We start from the raw sequence: 25,050 nt of genomic DNA, 5'->3' as shown, positions 1-25,050 counted from the left end.
AACCTTTTCCGTCACTGTATTGAACTCCCTGCTCGTAGTAGCTCTGAACCTGTCGTTGTCATTTTTTGATGAGTGAGTCTTGATCGATCTGCCTTGTGTGCTCGTCTCTCACTTCTACATTGGGTGAAATATTTATGTGCATTTTTCAGATTTTTGTTTCTGGGAGACACTTCATGATATCTTTGGAAAAGAAAATTCTTGACTGAATGGCAATCTCTAACTATAATTTATTCTTTCTATTCTTATTTTCAAGACAGTTAATTGGACTTTACACCATGGCTCACAATCCTAACATGACCCACATAAAGCTCAACCGGCCAGTTACTGCCCTTCCTCCCCTTTGGGTAAGGTGTGACAGTTCAGATCCTGAAGGGACCTGTTGGCTAGGAGCTGAGCTTATCACAACAAGTAACAGCATCACAGGAATTGTCTTATATGTGGTCAATTGTAAAGGTGAGAGCTGGCTCTTACTACTTTTATGGGTGTGTGTATATATGTTTATTTATTTGATAGTTACTGTTTTGTGGTTTTACTGAAAGTGTATATTGTTACAAGGGAAGTCCACACAATGGAATTCATGTTAGCCGCCAGGAATCTAGTCTACTGTATAACACGCAGCATGTAGGTGATATTCCAGAAACACCAGAAACAGATCTCCAAAAGTCTGGACAGGAGTTTATAGCTGTTTTGTTTGTGTTTCATTTTATTTGTATGGGTATATTTTTTGGAATTTTCATTAGAGGATCAAAAATTGAATATAATGACAATATAATTCCAGTTTCATAGTAGGCGTACAGTTATATTTTTTATGATAGTATTGAGCTTTGTTCCATTTTCATTCTTTTATAAACATTCCATTCAACTGTGATTTAAAACTTCAACTATTATTAGTGTTAAACTATGGTACCCTCAGAATTTGAATTTTCTAGCATTAAGATGTAATTTTGAATTGTATATTTCTTTTTTTTTTTTAATAGAATTTTATTTTAATTTTATTTTATTGCTTACAGTCTTACAAAGGGTATTACATACGTGTCCCTTTTTTCCCCCCGCCCTTGACAATCCCCTGGCCTCCCCTACCCCCCAGTGTCTTATGTCCATTAGTTATGCTTATATGCATGCATACAAGTCCTTTGGTTGATCTCTTACACCCCTCCATCCTGCCCCCCACCCCTCCCCGGCCTTCCCGCTACAGTTTGACAATCTGTTTGAGGCTGCTCTGCCTCTGTATCTATGAATTGTATATTTCAATGGTTTTTTTTTTCATGTCCCATAGCTGATAAAAATTATTCTATAAATCTTGAAGACTTAAAAAATTCACATAAGAAAAGACATCAATCATCTGCTGTAAGTATTTCTCTTCTCATATTATTTTCTTCTAACTGTATTGACCTGCCTTTCACTCCTAATATGACTACATATTTTTCTGTAGTATCAAAATGTTTGTATTTATTTTCCTATCAGCTGACTGAAATTAAAATATATGCCCTCTTCAGGCTATCAATCCCCAGAAGGAAAGTAGGGGAGGGCAGGGGTAAGGGGAAGAGATCAACCGAAGGACTTGTATACATGTATATAAGCCAAACCAATGGACATGGACAACAGGGGGATGGGAGCATGAGTGTTCGGGGTGGGGGGAGGGGGGGGAAGGTGGGGGTTAATGGGGGCGATGAGGACACATTTGTAATACCTTAACTAATAATAAAAATATATATATATGTGCCCTCTTGCCTTTTAGCTAATCTTTGTGATTAAGAATAATTGTCCACTGGGTGATAGGGGAGGCTAGGGGACTGTCTAGGGCGGGGGGATAAAATGGATACATATGTAATACCCTTTGTAATACTTTAAGCAATAAAAAAAAAAAAAAAAAGAAGAATTGTCTTATTTTTCCATTTGGGATAAAGTATGCTACTTTTTCTTCTTTTGAGGAAAGAATCAAAGTAGTTTTGAAAATGGCCTTTGGTCATGTGAAAGCATAGCTGCTGGTGTGGTGGATGCCCTCTTTTCAGGTTACAGCCAGGGGCTTTGCCCAGTATGAGCTCTTGAAGTCCACTGCCTTGGATGATACAGTCCCCACATCACAAACTACGATCACTTTGGATATTTCCTGGAGTCCTGTGGATGAGATTCTTCAAATCCCTCCACTCTCTTCAACTGCAACTCTGGTAGGAGTAAGCCCTGTTTTCTATTGCGTTTACTCAGTGTGGGTTTACTTTTAACTTGCTTGTTGCTGGGGTTGCATGCCTCCTGTCCCACCCCCAGCCCCTGCCCTCCCTGAGCTCTGACAGCTTACCCCTGAAGTAGCTAGAGAAGCCAGTGGAGGTTTTACAGGTGATCTGATCTATCAATTGCTCACAGCACTGGAAGTATATAACTTAAGATTTTCCAGTGATTAATAGTCTCTTGAGTTGGGACTCAAGTGAAATTATCAAAGTGACATCATCTCTGCTATCCTTTTTATAGTTTTTTTTTTATTTTTCAGTATAGCTGCCATTTAAATTATATTAATTTCAGGTGTACAGCATAGTGGTTAGACATTTGTATAACTTACGAAGAGATGCCCCTGGTAAGTCTAATACCCACCTGGCACCATACACAGCTATTGCAATGTTATTGACTGTGTTCCCTATGCTGTACTTTACATCCCTGTCATCTGCTAGTCTTAAAATAGAGAGTGCATGTATTGGCAATACATCAAGAATTATTATATTACTAAGCCTTTCACCTTTTAACATTTCTACGAATCTGTCTTAGGAAGTTAATTAGAATTGCTAACAAAAATATATGTACAAAGCTATTTGCAGTGATATAGCTGTGTTTCCAAAATATTCAAAACAAGTAGGATAATCACTAAAATAGATTTCCATGATAAAATATTACACATTCTTTAAAAATCTTTAAAGTGTCTTTAATAATAATAGGAAATGCTTATTATTAAGCAGACAAAAGCAGAAAAGTACAAAATTGAACATTTAGTAGAATCTCAACTATGTTTTTAAAAAATGGGTACATAGAAGCAGCCTGGGTAGGGTTAATAGTGATTCCGCAGGGTGGTGGGATTATGGATAATCATATTCTTAATGCTTTTCCTTCAATAGAAATTTACATACAACAGAATTTTTTAATCCCCCTCCCCCCTTTTTAAATAATATCTTGCAGTTGTAAAACCTTACCTCCAGGTAGGACAGCATACTTACTGGTTTAGTTAGTTTGTTTCTAAGGAGCATATATATTGGGAAGGCTGGGTTATTTTTGGTGTGTGGTAATGCTAAGTTTATCATTGAGTCCTGAGCTGTATTTATATTTCTCTTACTTGTCCTTTGAAAATTCAGAAGGAGAGAGCAGGAGAGCGTGTAAGAACAGTTAGTTCCATGTAGGTACAATTGTGGTATAGAAATGGAGTGTGATGGCCAGAATTTAAGTTACTATATCAGGATGGGCAGGATCTGTGGTATCTCTGAGATGTTCTAAATGAAGTTTTGCACTACTTTTTCAATATATAAGTGCTTTATAAAATATATTTTTTAATGTGTGGGTAGTTTGAAATGCAAGTAACTCTGACCCTTATGCCAAAAAGATGGGATTACCAGTGAAAACTGACTTTGAGAACTTTTTAGAATATTAAAGTGGAATCAGGAGATCCCAGAAGTCCTTTGAATCATCTTCACAGAGAACTGAAATTTCTCCTTGTGAGTATCCTTCTGGAATTTGTTACTTGCATTAAATCTCATGTTTTCATAAGAATATTTGTTAATATCATTGTTATTTAGTTTTGTGTTCTTCAAAAATTGTTCCAAATGTTATATATGCATTGGATACTCTTGGCAATTTGGGCAGCTTAATTTTACTAGTACTATGTGGTAGTGGTTCTTACATTTAAAGGGAGCATTAGTTAGATAATTAATAGCTACCATTCTTCTGCCTTTTTTACTGGAGTGTTTGGTTTTTATTTATATGATGGATTTCTCTCTTTCCAGGTGGGTTAGATGCCAATTTATTTCAAATGCATATATAATCTGCTTGTTAATAACTTGGGTTTTGATTGATGCAAAAGAATAATGAGCATGTGTTTCAAGAATTTTATGTTTCAGTAATTTTAGCTCCACTCTACAAATTGAATCTCAAGGGGGTGCCTCATTTTAATGCAGTAGAAATTCCAAGTGTTTTAGCCTGGCATACAAAGTCAGTTATATCCAATCACTGCTCTACCTTTTTCTTTTTTCTAGCAGCTTTTTTGAGATATAAGTTACATTTCATAAAATTCACTTGTTTAGTGGTTTTTAATATACTTATAGAGTTGTACAGCCATGACCATCTTTAATTTTAGGTCATTTTCATCACTCCCAAAAGAAACCCTATACCCATTTAGCAGTCACCTCTCACCCCCATGAGCCCCTAGCAACCACCAATGTACTTTCTGTAGTACTTTGTTCCTTTTTATTGTTGAATAGCATTCCATTGTATAGATATACCACATTTTGTTTATCCGTTTATCAGCTGATGAACATTTTAGTTGTTTCTACTTTTTGATTATTCTGAGTAATGCTGCCATGAATAGTCGCGTACGTGTTTTTGTGTGACATGTCTTTTCACGTCTCTTGGGTGGAATTGCTATGTCATGTGGTAACTCTAATCTTTTGAGGAACTGCCAAACTATTTTCTAAAGTGGCTGCACCACTTTACATTCCTACCAGCAGTGTATGAGGGCTCAATTTCTCCATATCCTTGCCAACACTTTGGTATTTTCTGCTTTTGTTTTTGTTCATAGTCATCCTACTGGAGATGAAGTAGTATCTTGTTATGTAGCATTGCCCTGATGGCTAATGACATTTAGTATCTTTTCATGTTCCTATTGGTGCCTACTTATTTCTTTAGCTTAATCTAACACCCTACTTTCGCTCCCACTGAACCCCCAACCCTGCCTATATTGAGTTCCCTGCTTGTAAATTAGTAGCTTGATTCTGTCACACTTAGTCACTTTCTGGTGTGTGTGTGTTGATCTGGTATGCCCTTCCACCTCTTTTCTGGGTGAGCTCTCTGTGACATCTTTTGCTTAGGATGATTGCACTGACCTCTCAGAATGGCTTATGGTACCTGTGCTTTGTGCTGTTATAGAACTCAACACACACCTCTTGTTAGAGTGATTATCAATCACAGTGATTTGTTTACTTATCTCTCTTCCTTACTGGACTTCAGTGCCAGGTACCCTGCTGTACCTTCAACATCTAATGTAGTACCAAGCATTCTAATACATTTCCTTCATATTATTTTTGTGTAAAACTTGGTACTTTTTCTACCTTTCTCATTTTTCTTCTTAAAAGTTCCTCTTCCAAGATCATTACTGCGGGCTGCCATCATACTTCTACCCTTATGTCTCTCTGCCCTTCTCTGTCCACCCTGGCAGAGAGCTTACACATTCAATGACTTGACTAATGCCTTTATGAGGGAACTCCAGATCCCTTCTTTCCCTTTTTCTTTTTAATCCTCACCCGAGAATATGTTTTATTAATTTTTAGAGAGAGAGGAAGAGAGAGAGAGAAACATCGATCAGTAGCCTCTCGTGCACGGCTTGATCAGGGATCAAACCCATAACCAAGGTATGTGCCCTGACCAGGAATTGAACCCACAACCTTTTGGTGTACAGGATGATGTTCTAATCACCTGAGCCACCCAGCCAGGGCCAGATCCCTTCTTTAAGCTGATACTAATTCCCATCTTTCCTACTTCCACCAAATTATTTCTAACTTGAGTACAGGCTGTGGCCTCAAACTCAGTACAGTATATCCAAAATGAAACATGAAATCTTCTCCAGACTAGATCTTCAGACTAGAAACCCGTATATGATCCCACCATTCCTTCATTTCTCTTGACCCTTGAACAATGTGGGGGTTAGGGGCACATACCCCCTGCATGGTTAGCAATTCATGTGTAACTTTTTACTCCCACAAAACTTAACTGCTGATAGCCTTCTGTTGCCTGGAAGCCTTACTGATAACATAAACTGTTGATTAACACATATTTTTTATGTTACATATATTATACTATATTCTTATAATAAAGTAAGCTAGAGAAAAGAAAATTTTTAGAAAATCATAAGGAAGAAAATATATTTTTACTATATTTATTGCGGGGGGAGGGGGGGAATCTGCATATAAGTGGACCCAAGCAGTTCAAACCCATATTGTTCACTGGTCAGCTGTGTTTTACTTTAGTAAGAACTGTTTCTACCACCACCACTTACTATCACAGCTGGAAGCTGCCACTCTGCTGTGTGCCAAACATGTGCTAGGTGGTTTAGTTATTTTGCCTAAGGCATCAGCAACTGGTAAGTGGGAGAGCTGGTTCAAAACTCATTCAAATTCAGGTCTGTCTAACTTGAAAGTCCATGCTTTGTGGCCCTGACCAGGCAGTTCAGTTGGTTAGAGCCTCATCCCAATATGCCAAGTTTTACTGGATCCCCAGTGAGGGCACATACAAAAATCAACCAATGACTCTGGCCAGTGTGGCTCAATTGGTTGAGTGTTGTCCCATGCACTGGAAGGTCACCCACCAGTTAGGTTCCCTATGGGGGCACATGCCTGGGTTGCAGGTTCAGTCCCAGTCAGGGTGCATACTAGAGGCAATAGATGGATGTTTCTCTCTCTTTCTCTTAAAATCAATAAAAAAATTTTTTGAAAAAATCAACCGATGAATGCATAAATAAGTGGAACAACAAATTGATGTTTCTCTCCCTCTCTATAAAATTTAAAAAAAAAAAGAAGGAAAGTCCATGCTTTGTTGTAATCTCCCTTAAATTCACAGAATCTTAGATATGCACAGAGACATAGGCTCTCCAATTTTAGTCCTCTGTATTTTTATAAATGGGTAGGATTTTTTTCTTTTGTTTTATTCCACGTATACACCTCTATACCTACCTACCTACCTACCTATCTCTCTCGCTCTGAAATATAGTGTTCTTTTCTTCCTTCGAAGTTTCTCTCACTGTGCCCATCTTAGTTAAAGCTCTTATCTCCCTCTTGGACCACTCTAATGATCATTTATTGTTTCTCAATAGGGACAGTATCAGCATTTCAGCATTTTGGGCAGGACCATGCTTTGTGGTTTGGGACTTTGTACATGTTGCAAAATATTTAGCATCTTTGGCCTCTACCAAATTAAATGCTCCTGTACCCCCAGATACTGTGACACCAAAACTTATCTGCACATTTTTTCAAGTATCCCCTGGGGGTAGAGGGTGAGATCACTTTTGTTGAGAAATACTATATTTTCTCTTTTCCTTAAAATCCTAGGTATTTCTGATGGAGGAATTCTTAACTACTTGATCATGTCATTTTCTTGCCAAAAATTCAACAGTGGCTGTTGTCTTCCATGTGAAATAAAAAATCCTTTTAAGTTTTAACATCACTATTCCTGTGTAGCTCCCATTCCTTGTAATCTTCTAGTGTCCCCTAGGTGTTATACTCCACTGGTTGGAATCACCCCACCCTCTTCATCTCCTTCTCTGCTCTGTAGCCGACAGTTCTCACATTTGGATTGGAGTTGAGTTGAGGTTTCACATTGTTCCCCTGGCTATTCCAGGACATCTTGACCTCCTTTCTTCAGTTTAAATTATTGTATGTATAGGCACATGCATTTTTATTATTACTAGAGGTCTGGTGCATGAAATTCATGCACAGGGGGAGGTTCCCTCAGCCCAGCCTGTGCCCTCTTGCAGTCCAGGACCCCTTGGGGGATGTAGCAGTGGGCCAAGCGGCAAGTGGCCAGGGAGGAGCCCAAACCGGGGCCAGGCGCCATGCTGCTTACACTCATCCTGGCCTGCTGCGCCTGCTGCCGCCACTCAGTAGTGCTGCTACGGAGACGGTAGAGGCTCCCGCCGCCACAGCTGTGCTCACCAGCCATGAACCCAACTTCTGGCTGAGCAGTGCTCCCCCGTGGGAGCACACTGACCACCAGGAGACAGCTTCTGCATTGAGTATCTGCCTCCTGGTGGTCAGTGCGCATCATAGCAACTAATCGTTCTGGTCATTCCACTGTACTAGAGTCCTGGTGCACAAAATTTGTGCACAGGTAGGGTCCCTAGGCCTGGCCCACGATCAGGGCCAATCAGGGCCTCCTTTCCCCCGGCCGACAGCTGCCGACCGCTGGCCAGGGCCTTTCTTCATTCCATGCCGTCCTCCCCCGCCACCCCCCCCCCCTCGGTGGTCAGTACATGTCATAGCAAGCTATCGAACTCCCAGTCTCTCAGTCGAACTCCCAAAGGGACACTTTGCATATTAGCCTTTTATATGTATAGATTATTTTATTAATTTTTTAAAATAGATTTGAGAGAAAGAAACATCAGTTTGTTGTTCCACTTATTTATGCATTTATTGGTTGATTTTTATATGTATCCTCACTGGGGATTGAACCTTCAACCTTGACATTGGGATGATGCTCTAACCAACTGAGCAACTCAGCTAGGGCCTATATTATTTTTATGTAAATTTCCAACTTGTTATACATTTGTTGTTCCCAATTATTTCATCTGTATTACTAGTCCTTAACCAAAATAACAAGCATCTTTAGGGCAGGCTCATCAGTCTTGAATCCTGTAGCATTTATACACATGGCATCATAGTTCAGAACACCATCTTTGTGTGTATGTCCTGGTACTGTCAGTTACTAATTGTATGACCGTAAGCAGGTTATCTTAGACTCTTCTTAGTAAAATGAAGGTAGATAGTAATATCTGCCTCGTAGAGATTTTGTGAGGATTAAATAACATACTACATATGAAACACTAGGACAATCCTGGCATGTGAGTAAATACTCAAGAAATAACAATATTATTAAATATATTCTTATTGATTAAACTGTGCTTTCTGCTAATAAGCTTTTGGGTTTTTTAATCTCCTATAGGTTTTGGCTATTGGTTTGAGGACTGGTGTAACCGAATGGCCTGCACCTCTGGAAGCAAAATCTGCTGTTGAACTTGTGCAGGAGTTTCTAAATGGTGTTTGTTTTCCTAATCCACGCTTCTACATTGTTTATTTTTCTTAATTGGGAATTTATACTTGCTATTTTTAAATGAAGTTGTCTTTTTAGGCTTGGTATTCTTTTTGGTTGGGATATATACTAGTAAACTATGAAGTCTGTCATGGTCAGAGGATGGCTTTCATTCTGAATTGCTAATGGTAATAGCCTAAGTAATTTTAAGAATAAGATTTAATTTAAAATTAATATACCACAACCATATTTGAGATTGTAGTAGAAGAGGGGTGCAACAGTAACCTCGAGCACCTACCAGATGCCCAGCATTGTGTTGGAGCTTTCACTGTACCTCAGTTCATCCTCACACCCCTACCCAGGGGTTATCTATTATGACTTCCATTGGAGAGTTAAGTAATTTGCTAAAATCCCCAGTTATGCTTTTATTGTCCTCATTTGTCATTTGAAAATAGGATTAGGATGGAAATAATTTTGAAAGCAGAAAAATGAAATCCAGAATTAATAAGCTTTTGCCACTTTCTAGACTTAAATAAGCTGGATGGATTTGGTGATTCTACAAAAAAAGACACAGAGGTAAGTGGTAGCATTTACATTGTACACTCACTGAAATCTAAATATTTTTTACAAAACACTTTCCACAAAGATAGTCCTTTGTCATTACATTATTTACTCATGTGTTTGTACATATTGTATGTTAATTTATTAATGATATTTTTCAGCAAAAAATACATATTCAAGAACAAAAAAGAAATGTACACTGAAATAGCTTTTAAATGTGGTTGTATTATCTTTCATGCTGTACCATTCATGTCAAATGGATCTGGTACATACAGCATGGGCAGTCTTTTGAAGATAGTCTTGTTTTGGTCTTTAATGTCAGCATTGTTTTCCTTAAGGCAGCGGTTCTCAACCTGTGGGTCGCGACCCCTTTGGGGGTTGAACGACCCTTTCACAGGGGTCACCTAATATCAGATATTTACATTACGATTCATAACAGTAGCAACATTACAGTTATGAAATAGCAGCGAAAATAATTTTATGGTTGGGTCACAACACGAGGAACTGTATTAAAAGGGCCAAAAGGTTGAGAACCACTGCCTTAAGGGCTGATAGTTTTAAATAGAACCAATACATATGTATTATTAATCCTCAACTTAGAGAAGTAGAAATGAATATGTTAATATACTGTAACATGGTATACCTTTAGTATATTAATATAAGACAGCGTGTTAATATGCCAGATGCTCTCTCTCTCTCCCCCCTTCCTCCCTTCCATCCTCTCTGAAATCAATAAAAATATATTAAAAATTAAATAAAATAAAAAAAACTAAACTGAGTATTCTCTGGCACTTCTTTTTCAGACAGTGAAGCCCGACAGTACTGCATTTGATCGTTCCATCGAGTGTCTTTTCACAGTACGGGGCGATCTGGATTTTGCTGAGCAGCTGTGGTGCAAAATGAGTAGTAGTAGGTGTTCATCGTGGTTGTACAATAAAACTTTTTCCTGTTACTTCTTAGGCTTACCTTTAACTAAGCCTTTTGGAAATAACACAGTACGTTCTACTAGTTTTGTGTGCAAGTTTAGTTCCTCTTTTACAAATTCATTTCTAGTAACTCACTGGCACATTCTACTCAAGAATTGTACTAATAATATAAAGCTGTTCATAGAATATCCTTTTCCTCTGCTAAGATTTACCAGGTAGATGGTTTTTAAGCAGTGTTTATATGAATCAAAACATATACCTTAGTGAAATTATAATTATGAGAGAAAGGAAAAGATATTCCTTAATATTTTACTAAGTGTGTTATTTTGTGGCAGTTTAATTTCTTTCTTTAGAAATACATTGTCTTTTGCCTTTTTCTTTCCTTTTCCTCCATCCATAAAATACAGATTCTTGTCTTCCTCTTTGTGTGTCCTTAAGATTAATGACATACATCATCTGCAGAAATACCATGAACATAATGTTAGACTGACTTGTTTTTCAAGGTGTGATATCATATCAAGACTTGGTGAAGTGTTTCACATTGATCATTCAGAGTCTACAACGTGGTGACATACAGCCATGGGTAGGTTTAGTAGTGTGTGTTGAATGTTTTCTCAACATCATGGTTAAAGACATAGGCTCTGGAGCATACTACCTGAGCTTGAATTCTAGCCCTGTGACTCACTAGCTGGGCAGATTCCTTTATTTCTCTGTGCCAGTTTCCTCATCTGTAAAGCAGGAGTAGGAATAATACTTACCTCATAGTGTTGTTTTAGGATTAAATAATTTAATTCATGTAAAGCTCTTAGCACCTAGCTCATAGGTAAGGTAAGTGCTTGGTATTTGTAAGCTACTAATATTGTCATTGTTACTATTGCTATGAATGATAATTCTCATATACTAATGAGGGTACAATTTGGAACACTCTTAAAAGCAATTTTCATAACGATCCTGCAAATGTGTCATGCCCTTTGAATCAATAATTCTTTTGTTAAGATCCATCCTAAGCTCATACAGAAATGTATATCAAGATTCTATGTATTAGCCGAAACCGGTTTGGCTCAGTGGATAGAGCGTCGGCCTGCGGACTGAAAGGTCCCAGGTTCGATTCCGTTCAAGGGCATGTACCTGGGTTGCGGGCACATCCCCAGTAGGAGATGTGCAGGAGGCGGCTGATCGATGTTTCTCTCCCATCGATGTTTCTAACTCTCCATCTCTCTCCCTTCCTCTCTGTAAAAAATCAATAAAATATATTTATAAAAAAAAAAGATTCTATGTATTAGAATAGTCATTAGAGCTTCATTTATGGTAGAAAAAAATGTAAGTAACCTAAATTTCCACTATAAATGAAATGACTAAGTAAATAATAATATAACCACATGTGGCACATGTAATAGTTGCTAAAAATGATGCTGACAGATATGGAGAAATTCTTATAATGTTCAGTGAAAAGATAAGAATATACACTATTGTATTAAAGAATGTAAATTTTGGAGAGGAAAACATAGAAGCAAATAAATGTTTTAGCAGTACTTTTGGTATCAGGGTTACAAGTGAGTTTTTCTAACTGCATTATACATTTCTATACTTTATGAATTTTCCATAATGAATTTGTGCTTTTACAATCAAGACGAGATTATATAAAAAGCTAGAAACAAAAAGAGTCCTTATTTAATAGGAATTATCTATACTAATAAAAGGGTAATATGCTAATTAGGGCAGACATCTTCCAGACTTCCGTCCAGACAAAGCCACAGCGGCTGTGAGGCCTGGGGCTTGCAGCAGCCGTGGGCTCAGGCAGCTGTGAGGCCGGGGGCTTGCGGCAGCCGTGGGCTCAGGCAGCTGTGAGGCCTGGGGCTTACGGCAGCCGTGGGCTCAGGCAGCTGTGAGGCCCAGGGCTCAGACCTCGCAGCTGCCACAGCCCAGCAGTGGCAGCAGCAGCAGTGGGGTGATGGGGGTGGTGCCTCTCCCTGATCAGCTGGGTTGCCTCCTGCAGAGGGAGGCCAGACCATGGGGAGCGGGCCTAAGCTGTCAGTAGGACATCCCCTGAGGGCTCCCGGACTGTGAGAGGGGGCAGGTTGGGCTGAGGGACCCCCCTCCAGTGCACAGATTTTCGTGCACCGGGTCTCTAGTTTTAAATAATGTCACAGCTAATTCATGCCTATAAAGCTTTGAAACTCATAAGTGTGAACAAATGTACACTCCAGAGCAAAGACATGCAAACTCTAATTAATTGGGCATTAGTGATTCTAGACAGTGTAGTCTTGGCCATTGGATTTTTTCCTTGAGACTTTTTTTGTGAAGTGTTTACCAGTATATCCCTGCCAGGTGCAATGAGTACAAAGTGAAAGTAGTTTTAAAAAAGAAAATGCAAAAAATTGTGATGGAAATTAGAGATCATAAGAAGACAGTAGTGAGAAAATACTTTAGATATGTTTAAAATTAATTGTTTAACATTTGGAACCTATGTCAGATCTGTAAGTTTGTAGCTCTTTTTAATTGCAAGTGATCAAGTTAGTATGTTGGATATCGTAGTCAATAAGGAGTTCCTTATGGCATGTTCATGGACCATTGAGAGAGTTTTCTGCTACAGTAGATTTTTAGTGTAGCTGAAAATGTTTGATTTGGACAAAGATGCTCAATAGCACTTAGCCAGGAGAAGAGAATTCCTAGTTATAAAGCTTCAAAGGCCCAGCTCTGCCTTCTCTTTGGTGGAATTGCATCTGGGAGTAATAAGTTTAAGCCCTTCTTAATGGCTTTGGACTTGAACAAATGAGGCAGGAAAGGCACCTTAGAAAGTAACTTGGGGGCTTTTATTCAAACAATTTATAGTACCAAGAGATTAAAGATGCAAGTTAATAATTTTTAGTTTGTAGCTAATGTAGTTTGCTTCTCTTTTGCTTATTGGATTTATTTATGGCTTTATAAAATTTTCTTGATTTCTAGCTCCATAGTGGAAGTAACAGTTTACTAAGTAAGCTCATTCATCAGTCTTACCATGGAGCCATGGACACAGTTTCTCTCAGTGGGACTCTTCCAGTTCAGATGCTTTTGGAAATTGGTTTGGACAAACTAAAGAAAGATTATATCAGTTTTTTCATAGGTAAGTACCTGCCCAGCTCAAAAAATTAAAAAGTACACCACAGTTGTCAGCCCATAGGTATTCTCAGATTTTATCTTCTACTTGTCCCCAGTCATTTGTAGTTCTGGCTTTGCCCCTGGTTCACTGTGAGACAGACACTTTCATTCTCTGGCCTTTTAGTTTCTCCCTTGATAAAGGTATTAAATTAAAGATACTTATAATGCTTGCTTGGTTGTTTTTAGTTGAGATTCTACTCATTTTGAGATTCTTTGAGTATAATGTAATTAATAAAAACGATTTTATGAGATGCTGTTTTAATACCCAACACTTCATTGTTTTTATTAGGGCAAACTGTGATCATTCTTAGAATAAGTAATAGTATGTCTTTATGGTGTAATGTGTCAGAAAATTTGACTATTTTTGAGAAACTATTTAGCTTGAGCATCTCTTTTATATATTAACTATGAAAATTTTTACTTAGGTTCTTTAACATGCAACAGATAATACCTAAATCTTATTTGCATGTATGTTTTTTTCATAATAGGTCAAGAACTTGCATCTTTGAATCATTTGGTGAGTTTATTTTTTTAATTATTAAGTGCCTAATCTGAGTCCCTCTATCCTAGGTCCTAGGAAACAGATAAATGAGACAGTCAATGCCCTTAATTACTACTGTCTAGTAACTAGACAGACAAAAAAGTAGCCCTTTTAGTATCATTTATCATTTCTTTAAATTTATCTTACTGACATACAGTTGTATCCTGCTGAAGCCAGTGTACTCTCACAACTCCCATTTATCTAAATTGGTAAGGGCCCGGCCGGTGTTGCTCAGTGGTTCAAGATCGACCCACAAACCAAGAGGTCACCAGTTTAATTCCTGGTCAGGGCACATGCTTGGGTTGCAGGCTTGATCCACAGTAAGGGGACATGCAGAAGGCAGCCAATCGATGTTTCTCTGTCATTGATGTTTCTATCTCTCTATCCTTCTCCCTTCTCTCTCTAAAATCAATAAAAACATATTTTAAAAAACATATACAAGTAAAATGGTTAGGGAATGCCTTTCTTTATAGGCCCTATAAAGGAATTTTTGCTTTATATTCTCTTGACTCATTTCTATTACACACAAATTCCAAAAAATTTACAATATTCTTTAATATATTGATTCAAAAGAGACTTCTGGGCTTCAGGGTCATGATTACAAACTTCTGTATTTTTCCAGTGTCTTTATTTAGGAAGTTTAGGAAATTAAACAGCATCTGTACTGACCCTTGACATTCGATGGAAGATCTTTTTAAATATGTTTTTATTGACTTCAGAGAGAGGGGGAGAGAGAGAGAGAGAGAGAGAGAGAGAGAGAGAGAGAGAGAGAGAGAGAGAGAGAGAGAGAAACATCAATGATGAGAGAGAATCATTGATCAACTGCCTCCCACACATTCCCTACTGGGGATCGAGCTATAACCCCTGGCATGAGCCCTGACCGGGAATCAAACTATGACCTCCTAGTTCCTAGGTCAACAGTCAACCATCGAACCACACCAGTGGGCTTAGAAATGTATCTATAGTACCAACTCATTTGTCATTTGTCTCAGAAAAATACAAGATAAAAAACTCTAGCTGGTCTGTTGTGCAAAGTAAGATTCAACTGGATTCTTTAGAGGTTTAATTTTTGCTTTTCAAGTTTTAAACATTTTATATATCTTTTTAGTGGAAACATGTGTGTGTGTGTGTGTGTGTGTGTGTATACATATGTATATATGTTAATGGGGGGCCCAGATGGGAATGGTTTGATAAATTTTTTTAAACTTAGAAAAGTAATAACACTATTAAAAGTTAGAATACTTATAGGACAAATACACCCTTAATCTCATCACCCAAATATTAGTACTCTAATTTTTATGAATTCCCCTCTAGTCATTTCATATGCCTGTTTTTTAAAAATATGGTTTTGACTCCAAACTTTTGACATAATAGTCCTTAAACTTGAAAATCTCCTAGAAGGATTGTTAAAATGCCAATTTTTAGGCCCCAGTAACTGGGTAAGTCCAGGGCTCAGTAACTGTCTTTTTAAACAACCCATCTCCTATTCCAAATAACTGATGTTTTCCCTTACTATGTTAGTTTTCTATTCTGCATAACAAATTACCACAAACTTAAACGCTTAAATGAACACAAATTTATCTTATAGTTTCCAAGGGTTGGGAGTTGGGCACATTTTAGCTGGGTCTTCTCTGCTCAGGTCTTCACAAGGCTGAAATCAAGATGTCAGCTGCATTTTCAGAGGCTTAAGGGCGAGATCTACTTTCAAGTTCCTTCATTTGTTGTTGATAGAATTCTTTTCCTTGTGACCTATGACAAAGGTCCCATTTTCTTGCTAACTGTTAGCTCAGGATCAGTCTTAGGTCCCAGAGGTTGTTTGTGGGTCCTTGCCATGTGACCCTCTTCAAACATGACAGGCAGTTTGTTTCTTCAGAGCCTGTGGGAGATATCGCTAATGCATCTTCACTTTTTAAAGGGCTCACTTGATTAGGCCGTAGTAATGACTGTGATCTCTCTCTTGATTGATTAAATGTCCATCAGTTAGGAACCTATTCACAGGAGTGACATTCCATCATATTCAGAGGTCCTGGCTCACTCAAGGGTAAGGGATTATACAAGATGTGTACTCCGAGGGGTGGGAATCTTGGGAACCATTGTAGAATTCCACCTACCATATTTGCCAAGGGCTATTTCCTTAGGATGGGTTCTCAGAAATAATATTAGCCTGAGCATTTTATGATGCTTGGCATACATTGCCAAATTTCTTTTCTAAAGGGTTGTACCAATTTACCAGTGATATATGTGAGTGGAATCTTATCCGTACACTTGCTTAATTTCTTGGTACTTCAGGTTTACTACCTGTTTTAGAGGTGGACACTTCCATCAACATAGCAAGAGTATTGAAGTTAAGAATTATCTGGATTTGCCATTTAGTCCATCTGGAGAGGTTAGTGGGTAGAGTGGCCACCCTCTTGGGCCTCCTCGAGTGAAGCATTTCTGTGATTTGCCTTCACCAGAGAACATGTAGGATGGTTTGCTGAGAACATCCTCAGTGAAGACTTTACTTACAGATTAATTAGAGAAATACTATTGAAAGGTGGTATATTCTATCTAGCTGCCTCCTGTCTTTTTTCCCACCTATGAATTAAGCATCTAGACCAGCCGTGGGCAAACTACGGCCCACGGGCCGGATCCGGCCCGTTTGAAATGAATAAAACTATTGAAAAAAAAGACCATACGCTTTTATGTAATGATGTTTACTTTGAATTTATATTAGTTCACACAAACACTCCATCCATGCTTTTGTTCTGGCCCTCCGGTCCAGTTTAAGAACCCATTGTGGCCCTCAAGTCAAAAAGTTTGCCCACCCCTGATCTAGACTTATGTTTAGCAGGCATACCCATATTCTTTCTTAAGATTTCCCTTAACTAACTCCCTGTTTTGCTTATACTTTTTTTGTCATTCTAGGAATATTTCGTTTCTCCGTCAGTAGATATACAAGAGCAAGTTTGTCGTGTTCAAAAACTCCACCATATTCTAGAAATAATAGTCAGTTGCAAGCTTTTCATTAAACCTCAACATGAGCTTCTCTTTTCTTTAACACAGTAAGTATTTCTCTGTTGTTTTTACTAACATAACATTCTCTTCTGAAATAGTTGCAGCCAAAATATGTGCCTTTTTATTATTGGTTAGGATAGAATCTGCACATCCTGTCTTCACAGTAGCAGAATGGTTCTAAGTCACTGTCATAGGAAGAAAAGTCTTTGAGTTCAGAAGGAATAAATTTAACACTCGGCTCTAGCACTTCCTAATTGCCAGAGGAAGTTTCCTTTCACTGCATCTTATTTTCTCATCTATAAAAGGATCTAATAACCTCATGTGTTTGTTGTCAGGATTAAGTGATATAATGTATATACAGTACCTGTCACTTAATAGGTGCTTAATAAATATTAGTTCCTTGTCCTTTTTTTTACATATTTATACATTTGGGCCAAACTAGTTGCTAGCCATTTATATGGTAACTAAATGGAATTAAATATTACCAGACCTCTGTCAACAGCATTACTGTAATTTAGAGATTTCTGTCCATCAGTTTGACTAAAATTAGTTTGAAATAATTCTCATACATGGATTGCTGGTGTCTTGTGTGTATTGGAGTCTCAAACCAGAAGTAAGTGAACCATCCAGTGGCAGAATTGAGGTTTTTTTTTTCCTTTTGAAAGGAAGTGTACCTCTCCCTTTTCCAAAATTAGAATTTGCCTCAGTTGTGAAGGGAAAGGTACTAAGAAATTGTTATTGTTTTTTTCTCCATTAAAGATAAGTATATAAATAAGTTAATTCTTTAATTCCCCAGACTCTGAAAACCATGGAGGTTGTATCTTTCTCTTTTGCCTCTTGGTTTTTTTCTTGCTCCCACCCCCACCCCCCCGCCACTTAAGCCTTATTTGGGCTCAATTTAAATGTATTTTATATTTACGAGAAATACGTCTACTACTAATTTTTTAAAAGCAAATGATATTACCTTCAAAAAAGAAAAAGAAAAAAGAGAAATAACCAATGTTTTGTTGGGAGTAGAGGTATTGTATGTTTGTTTTTTACTTTTGTGTCCCTGAAATTATTCTGTTGTTGACATTATGGTTAGTAGCATTCAATAAAATGGTTCCCTTATGCATTTTAGACTACCAGAAAGCCTTTATCTCCACGTGGCATTTTTTTCCAAAATAGGGTCTTTTTTTTTTTTTACTTTTATAGATCCTGCATAAAATATTATAAACAAAATCCTCTTGATGAGCAACACATTTTTCAGCTGCCAGTCAGACCAACTGCTGTAAAAAATTTGTATCAAAGGTAAGCCATTTAATAATTAAATTGTACTTTAAGTCCAGTCATGATTCCAGGCAGTTTCGGTGTCTGTTCCCCAGGACCCAGAGCTGCTTCTCCTCTGAAACCTTGATCATCTTATCCCCTCTCTGCTCATAGTCTGGTAGTTCCCCCTCTGCCCTGCCTTCTCCCAGACCTTTTGTCTACTCTCTTTCGACCATTGAGCCTCTAGTCTTTCATTTTTCTCTCAATTTGTGATTTCTTTGCTGAACAGGGTAGAAAGTATAACCAGAAAGGAAATGACAGTGGAAAAAGAGTGATCAGGGTAATGATAAAGTCAAAGGTATGGCAGTGGGAGTGAGAGAAGAGTATGGGATTGAGGAGGTAGAGAATTGTGAGGCTAAGAAGACACATTAGCCATCCATGTGAACACTTGAGTTTGCCTCAAATGATGGTCTCCCCTTAGCATATAATACACTTGAACTTTCTCTTATACTAAAGTCACTCTCACTTATACCCTCCCTCTATTTAGTTCCCTCTTATTGAAACCCCAGCACTCCCATGAAACTGCTCTGGCAGGGGCCATCAGTGGCCTTCTTTTTTCTTTTAAGATTTATTTTATTTAGGTTTTAGGAGGAGATAGAGGAAGGGGGAGAGAGAGAGAGAGAGAGAGAGAGAGAGAGAGAGAGAGAGAGAGAGAGAGAGAGAGAGAAGGAGAGAGAGAAACATCAATTTGTTGTTGTACCTATTTATGCATATTTGTTGATTCTTGTATGTGCCCTGACCGGGATCAAACCTGCAACCTTGGTATATCAGGGCAGTGCTCTAACCAACTGAGCTACCCATCCAGGGCTTATTAGTGTCTTTCTAATTACCATATCCAGTGGACACTTTCCAATGTGACAATGTTTTTTAGCTCCACTTGTGCAATTAGCTGGCCCACCAATTCTTTCTCCTTCAGTAAGCACTTACAAGGCAGTTTGGCGTTTAACACAATTGCTTTCTCAAACCTTTCCCTTCCTCTGTTCCTGTGACATTACATTCTGTCTTAATTTTAATTCTAACTCTCTGGTCCACCTCCTAGACTGAGAATAGTTCCCTATCAATTTCTCCCTCCTCTGTCTGCTTTTTATATGTGAGTTTTCACCAGAACTCTATATTCTCTGACTTCTTTTGTTTTTACTTTCTATCTTCCCTGGGTAATTACATTCATACTCAAGGTTTCAATTCCTCTGGGCTAATAATTCACAACCCATATCTCCAGCTTCTCCTGAGTTTCAGACCCATGTTTCTAAATGCCTTTTAGAAGTGAACCCCCAACTTCAGCATCCTCTAAAATCTGAAATTTAGAATTCTGACTTGTTTGTCTCTTCTTCCTTAGTGCTTATGACATAAGGATTTCACTAATGACTGTAGAAGGAAGAAAGAAAGGAAATAACTACTTTTTCCCTTTGATGTTTTTTATTTCCTTAGTGAGAAGCCACAGAAATGGAGAGTGGAAATAAATAGTGGTCAAAAAAAGGTGAAAACAGTTTGGCAACTGAGTGACAGTCTACCTGTAGACCATCTGAATTGCCACAAATCTGGTAAATACGGTTTGTAATCTATTTAGAGAAATTGAAAATGAAAATAAAATTTTACTGGTAGAGATTATTATTATAGGTCTTGTGCTCAATTTTAATATTTTTAAAATGTTTTTATTGATTTCAGAGAGAAGAAGGAAGAGGGGGGAGAGAGATAGAAACATCGATGAGTGAGAATCATTGATCAGCTGCCTCCTGTATGCCCCCTACTGGGGATCAAGCTAGCAACCCCGGCATGTGCCCTGACCGGGAATCGAACCATGACCTCCTGGTACATGAGTCGATGCTCAACCACTAAGCCACACCTGCTGGCCTCTTGTGCCCATTTAAATGATTTTCCTAAACTCTACATGTAAACATATTTATTCTGAAAAAAGGAATCATGAAAGAGTGCTTTTTTTCGTTAACCTGGATAAAGGAGCTTTTATTAAGTGAGATCAAGCAGTAGGAATAAAAATAAGTTAAAAGATTGAAATGCCATACTTCACACTTTTGTGCACTGTTTAAAATAGTGATATTTCTGCCCAAATGTCTTCTGTGTCTGGAATAAGGGTTGAGGTTTCTAGTATTCTATCAAAGAATGTTTTTTAGCCCCTAGTGTAATTAGCTGGCCTACAAAGTCTGCCTCCTTTGTTAAACACGTATAAAACTGTCATCTTCACACATGTGGATTGTGTGGTGCTGTAGTCTTCTACTTGTATCTGTCTTAAATGACTGAATTCAAATATTGCAAGTATTATCCAAAATCAAATCTAGTGGTTGTAAGAAAAAATCCAAGATTTCAAAAGCCTAAAGTTAACTACGGCTGGGAATACAAATAGTCCTATTTAAGTGATTAATACCTTGCAAAATTATTTCCAGAAAATGTTTATCCTTCTCCCCAAAATATATTTTAATTCAAGCATAATGGAAACTTCTCTCAACTAGAATGGAAACTTCTCTATTCATATGGCTGAACTGTATAAATCCTAAAGAAACAGAAAGAATTTTCTTAAAAATCATCAGTTAGAATCATGCTGTCTTTCTAAGTATGATAGAAAACATGGAATCTATATAAACGATTGAAAATAAACTATATAAAAATAAAATAATTTCTGCATGGCAAAAAATACTGGAGGCAAAACAACAGACAAATGACAAATTAGGAAAAGAAATTTGTAGCTCAAGTTCAGAAAAGGGGCTACATTCCCTAGTAAAATAATCAAGTAATATGGACAGTTCAACAGAAAGGAAATTCAAATGTCATTTAAAAAATAAAATGTGATGCCTGGCCGGTGTTGCTCAGTGGTTGAGTGTCTACCTATGAACTAGGAGGTTCAATCCCAGTCAGGGCACATGCTCAGGGTTCAGGCTTGATCCCCGGTAGGGGGCGTGCAGGAGGCAGCTGACCAATGATTCACTTTCATCATTGATGTTTCTATCTCTCCTCCTTTTTGCTCTGAAATCAATAAAAATATCTTTTTAAAAATAAAAAGTGGTGCCCTACCCGGTTTGGCTCAGTGAATAGTGTGTCGGCCCTTGGACTGAAGGGACACGGGTTCAATTGTGGTCAAGGGCATGTACCTCAATTGTAAGCTCAATTCCCACCCTGGTTGGGGCACATGTGGGAGGCAACCAATCGATGTGTCTCTCTCATGTAGATGTTTCTCTCTCTCTCTCTCTCTGTCTCTCTCCCTCCCTTTCACTTTATCTAAAAAAAATAATGGAAAATATCGTCGGGTGAGTATTAACAAAAAAAAAAGTAAAAATAAAAGGTGCTCAGCCTAGCCAGCATGGCTCAGTGGTTGAGCATCGACCTATGAACCAGGAGGTCACGGTTTGATTCCCGGTCAGGGCACATGCCCAGGTTGCGGGCTTGATCCCCAGTGTGGGATGTGCAGGAGGCAGCCAATCCATGATTCTCATCACTGATGTTTCTATCTCTTTCTCCCTCTCCCTTCCTGTCTGAAATCAATAAAAATATTTAAAAATAAATAAGTAAAAGGTGCTCAACTCTGTATAATCAGAGAAATGCAAATTTATGTTATATGTCATGTTACCTACCTTCACCTATCAGTTTAGCAAAGATCAAAAAGTTAGGTGTCAGTGCTGGCAAGGACATGGGGGAACAGGCAGTCAGTCATCTTCACACATTGCTGTGTGGAGTGTAAAGTTGTACAGCTTCTTTGGAGGGCAATATCCACCAAAATTTTACAAGAATACATATTTTTGATCCAGCAGTTTCTTTAATAGGAACTTATTCCACACATATAACCAGATGTGCAAAAAGACCTATGAACAAGATTATTGATTGCAGTACATAATGTTTACAGTAGCAAAATACTGGAGAAAACATAAAGACGGGCATAGACAAAGGTCTGGAAGGATACACCCAAATTCCTGAGGTGTAGCAAGGTGAGGGCAGGAGTGATTCTCATCTTTGGCTGAATGTTAGAATCATCTGGGGAATTTTTAAAGTTTAAAGTTCTTATACCCAGACCAAGTAAATTAGAATCTCTGGAAGAAGAGCCTGGAAATCAGTAATATTTAAAGTTCTCCAGGTAATTCCCTTGTGCAACTTAAGGTTGAGAACCACCAATTTAAACATTTTATTTTATTTACTACTAGGGGCCCGGTGCACGAAATTCGTTCACTGGGTGTGGGGCGGGGGGGAGTGTCACTCAGCCCAGCTTGCCCCTTCTCACATACTGGGAGCCCTCTGGCGTTGACCCCCATCACCCTCCAATTGCAGGATCGGCCTGGGCAGGGGACCCTCATTTCCCCCCATCACTGGTTCTGCCCCCAGCCCAGGCCTGATGCCTCTGGCCTAGGCGTTCGGCCTGGGCAGCGGGGACCTGCAGTGGCAGCGGGGGGCGCCGCGATCACACGGGCTCTGCCCCTGGCCCTGCAGGATGCCTCTGGCTGAGGCGTCCGGCCCGGGCAGCGGGGACCCACAGCTGCAGCGGCCCCGCGATCGTGGGCTCTGCTTTAGGCCCAGGCAAGGGACCCCTAGCTCCTGGGACTGCCAGCTTCGACCGTGCCCAGCTCCCATCGCCGGCTCCACCCCTACTTCCTGCTATCACTGGCCAGGGTGGAAAAGGCGCCTGATTCTCCGATCATGGCTGGGGGGCAGGGCAAAGGCGGCCCCCCAGTTCTTAGCTCCCCCCTGGGTTTCCGATCACTGTCAGTGGCAGGGGGCTTCTTCCTGCTTTCCCTTTTGCCTCCCTGCATTGTGCCTACATATGCAAATTAACCACCATCTTGTTGGCAGTTAATTTGCATATAGCCCTGATTAGCCAATGAAAAGGGTATCGTCGTACGCCAATTACCATTTTTCTCTTTTATTAGTGTAGATGTTGTTTCTGGTGTGTGTGTGTGTGTGTGTGTGTGTGTGTGTGTGTGTGTGTGTGTGTTTTAAGATATATATTACTTTTATGATTAAAAAGTAAGTTTTAAACACATGAACATATGTGATATATTTTTGAAAATGCCGTTTTAAAATTTTACTACATAAAGATTAAATGACCTCTGTCATGAGGAAATTCATGCAACATTAAACACCTTTTTCCAATGATGCTGAATAAGTGAAGGACACTGAACATATCTTTCAGTCTTTTTGATGCAGTTCGTTTGAAAAAAAGAGTGAAAGTGATTTTTAATGTTAGAGTTAAAACAATTTGTTAATGCATTGGTGTAATGAGTCCTATGAAAATAAAATTTAAATGACATTGTAAGTAAATAAATGAAATTGTGGCTTAGAAATGCACGCAAACTTCATTTTGGCTTGGATAATATAACCTCTTCTACCCATCATATATTCTTGATGTGTTTGTATAGAAATTTTTCAGTGACCTTTGGCCCAAAACAAGACCCACTATTGAAGGAGGTCCTCATTTATATTCAAAAAAAGCACTGATTGTAAATATTAAAGCCCAGTAATGATTTTTTTTTCTAAAGGTCATATGTATTAAGAAGTTAGACTTTCTATTTCATTGGACTAAACACTTTGGTTGAATACTAGTTTTTCAAGATATCTAGTGGTATTATACTCTGGAGTAGAACAGTTGATATCAAAAGCAGGAAGACTTAAGAGAGAAAAATGTACCTTTATCTGCCATGGGAAGAGAGAATAATGATTTGGAGTTAATGGGGGACAAAGACAGTGTCCAGTAGACTGTTGCTCACCCAGAGGGTGTTCAGGAAATTATTGTTGATAATGGTGAGAATATGGAACCAAAATGTTGACCCACAAGAAAGTGCACACAATCTCATCTAAATGTTAATTGTACCATTTATTTTGAAATACAACAGACTTCAGGAGGAAAAAACAGGTATGTGTCTAACCCTAAAACTACAAATCCTAGGTAGAATATTTTTTCTGAGATACATATTTAAGATTGGAAAAAATTATTTAACTGTTGTGGATGAGGTACAAACATAAAAAATATGTAATTTTTAAAAAAAATCTGCTTTATATTTTAATTTGTTTAGTCATGTTTTCAATGCACCAAGAGTGTTTACTACTTAAAGGAATTGTTCTTGCTGCTTTTAGTCTAACAAATTCTCTTAAAGTAGAAGACACATCATTCAGGCTACCCCTCTATTATTGTAAAATTCAGCAGTGGATATGGTAGAAAAGTCAGCAGGGTGCAAACAATTCTGATCTCACTGTCTTTCTAGTTACAGATTTTTCTGAATCCATATTAAACAGTAGCCTGGAAGAAAGGGTATCCTATACTATCATGGTTACCTGCAGCCAGGTGCATTTCAAGTGAAGTGTGCTGATGGGCTCCTCTATCAGGTAGTATGGTCACTGTTTGTTCTCTCTGAATACTTTGTAATGTGTTATGTTTTTCCCCCTACAACCTAAATGCTGACTTAATACATTAGGAATATAGATTACTTATCAGTAATCATATAAAAGACTTACCAAATGTTACTGAGCAGTGTAAGTCTTTAATTTCCTGTCTACTTTCTGCAGTCAACTTACTAGGTCAGTTTAATTCTAAAACCAGGGAAACAAAAACAATTTTTTTTTTTGAGTGGAAATATTGTACCTTAAAGCTGGATATAG

At 38.3% G+C, this 25,050-nt stretch overlaps 1 protein-coding gene across 3 annotated transcripts in view; it reads left to right on the top strand.

Annotated features, from left to right (window-relative positions):
• Positions 1-25,050, top strand: part of ZWILCH (zwilch kinetochore protein) — a 37,321-nt gene that overhangs the window by 10,851 nt on the left and 1,420 nt on the right. For all 3 annotated transcript variants that reach the window (XM_059697503.1, XM_059697513.1, XM_059697523.1), the window contains 14 exons: positions 254-453; positions 1,277-1,347; positions 2,013-2,168; positions 3,621-3,692; positions 8,902-8,995; positions 9,515-9,564; positions 10,353-10,458; positions 10,979-11,058; positions 13,422-13,578; positions 14,102-14,130; positions 17,062-17,198; positions 18,346-18,441; positions 19,888-20,000; positions 24,657-24,777. In XM_059697503.1, coding sequence (XP_059553486.1) covers positions 254-453; positions 1,277-1,347; positions 2,013-2,168; positions 3,621-3,692; positions 8,902-8,995; positions 9,515-9,564; positions 10,353-10,458; positions 10,979-11,058; positions 13,422-13,578; positions 14,102-14,130; positions 17,062-17,198; positions 18,346-18,441; positions 19,888-20,000; positions 24,657-24,751 — 1,456 coding nt within the window. In that variant the 3' untranslated portion in view covers positions 24,752-24,777. The remainder of the gene's footprint in view (positions 1-253; positions 454-1,276; positions 1,348-2,012; positions 2,169-3,620; positions 3,693-8,901; positions 8,996-9,514; positions 9,565-10,352; positions 10,459-10,978; positions 11,059-13,421; positions 13,579-14,101; positions 14,131-17,061; positions 17,199-18,345; positions 18,442-19,887; positions 20,001-24,656; positions 24,778-25,050) is intronic.

The sequence above is a fragment of the Myotis daubentonii genome, chromosome 1, assembly GCF_963259705.1.
Source record: "Myotis daubentonii chromosome 1, mMyoDau2.1, whole genome shotgun sequence".
NCBI classification, from domain to species: Eukaryota; Metazoa; Chordata; class Mammalia; order Chiroptera; family Vespertilionidae; genus Myotis; species Myotis daubentonii.
Note: the sequence above shows the minus strand (reverse complement) of the source record. Positions and strands in the feature narration are given on the sequence as shown.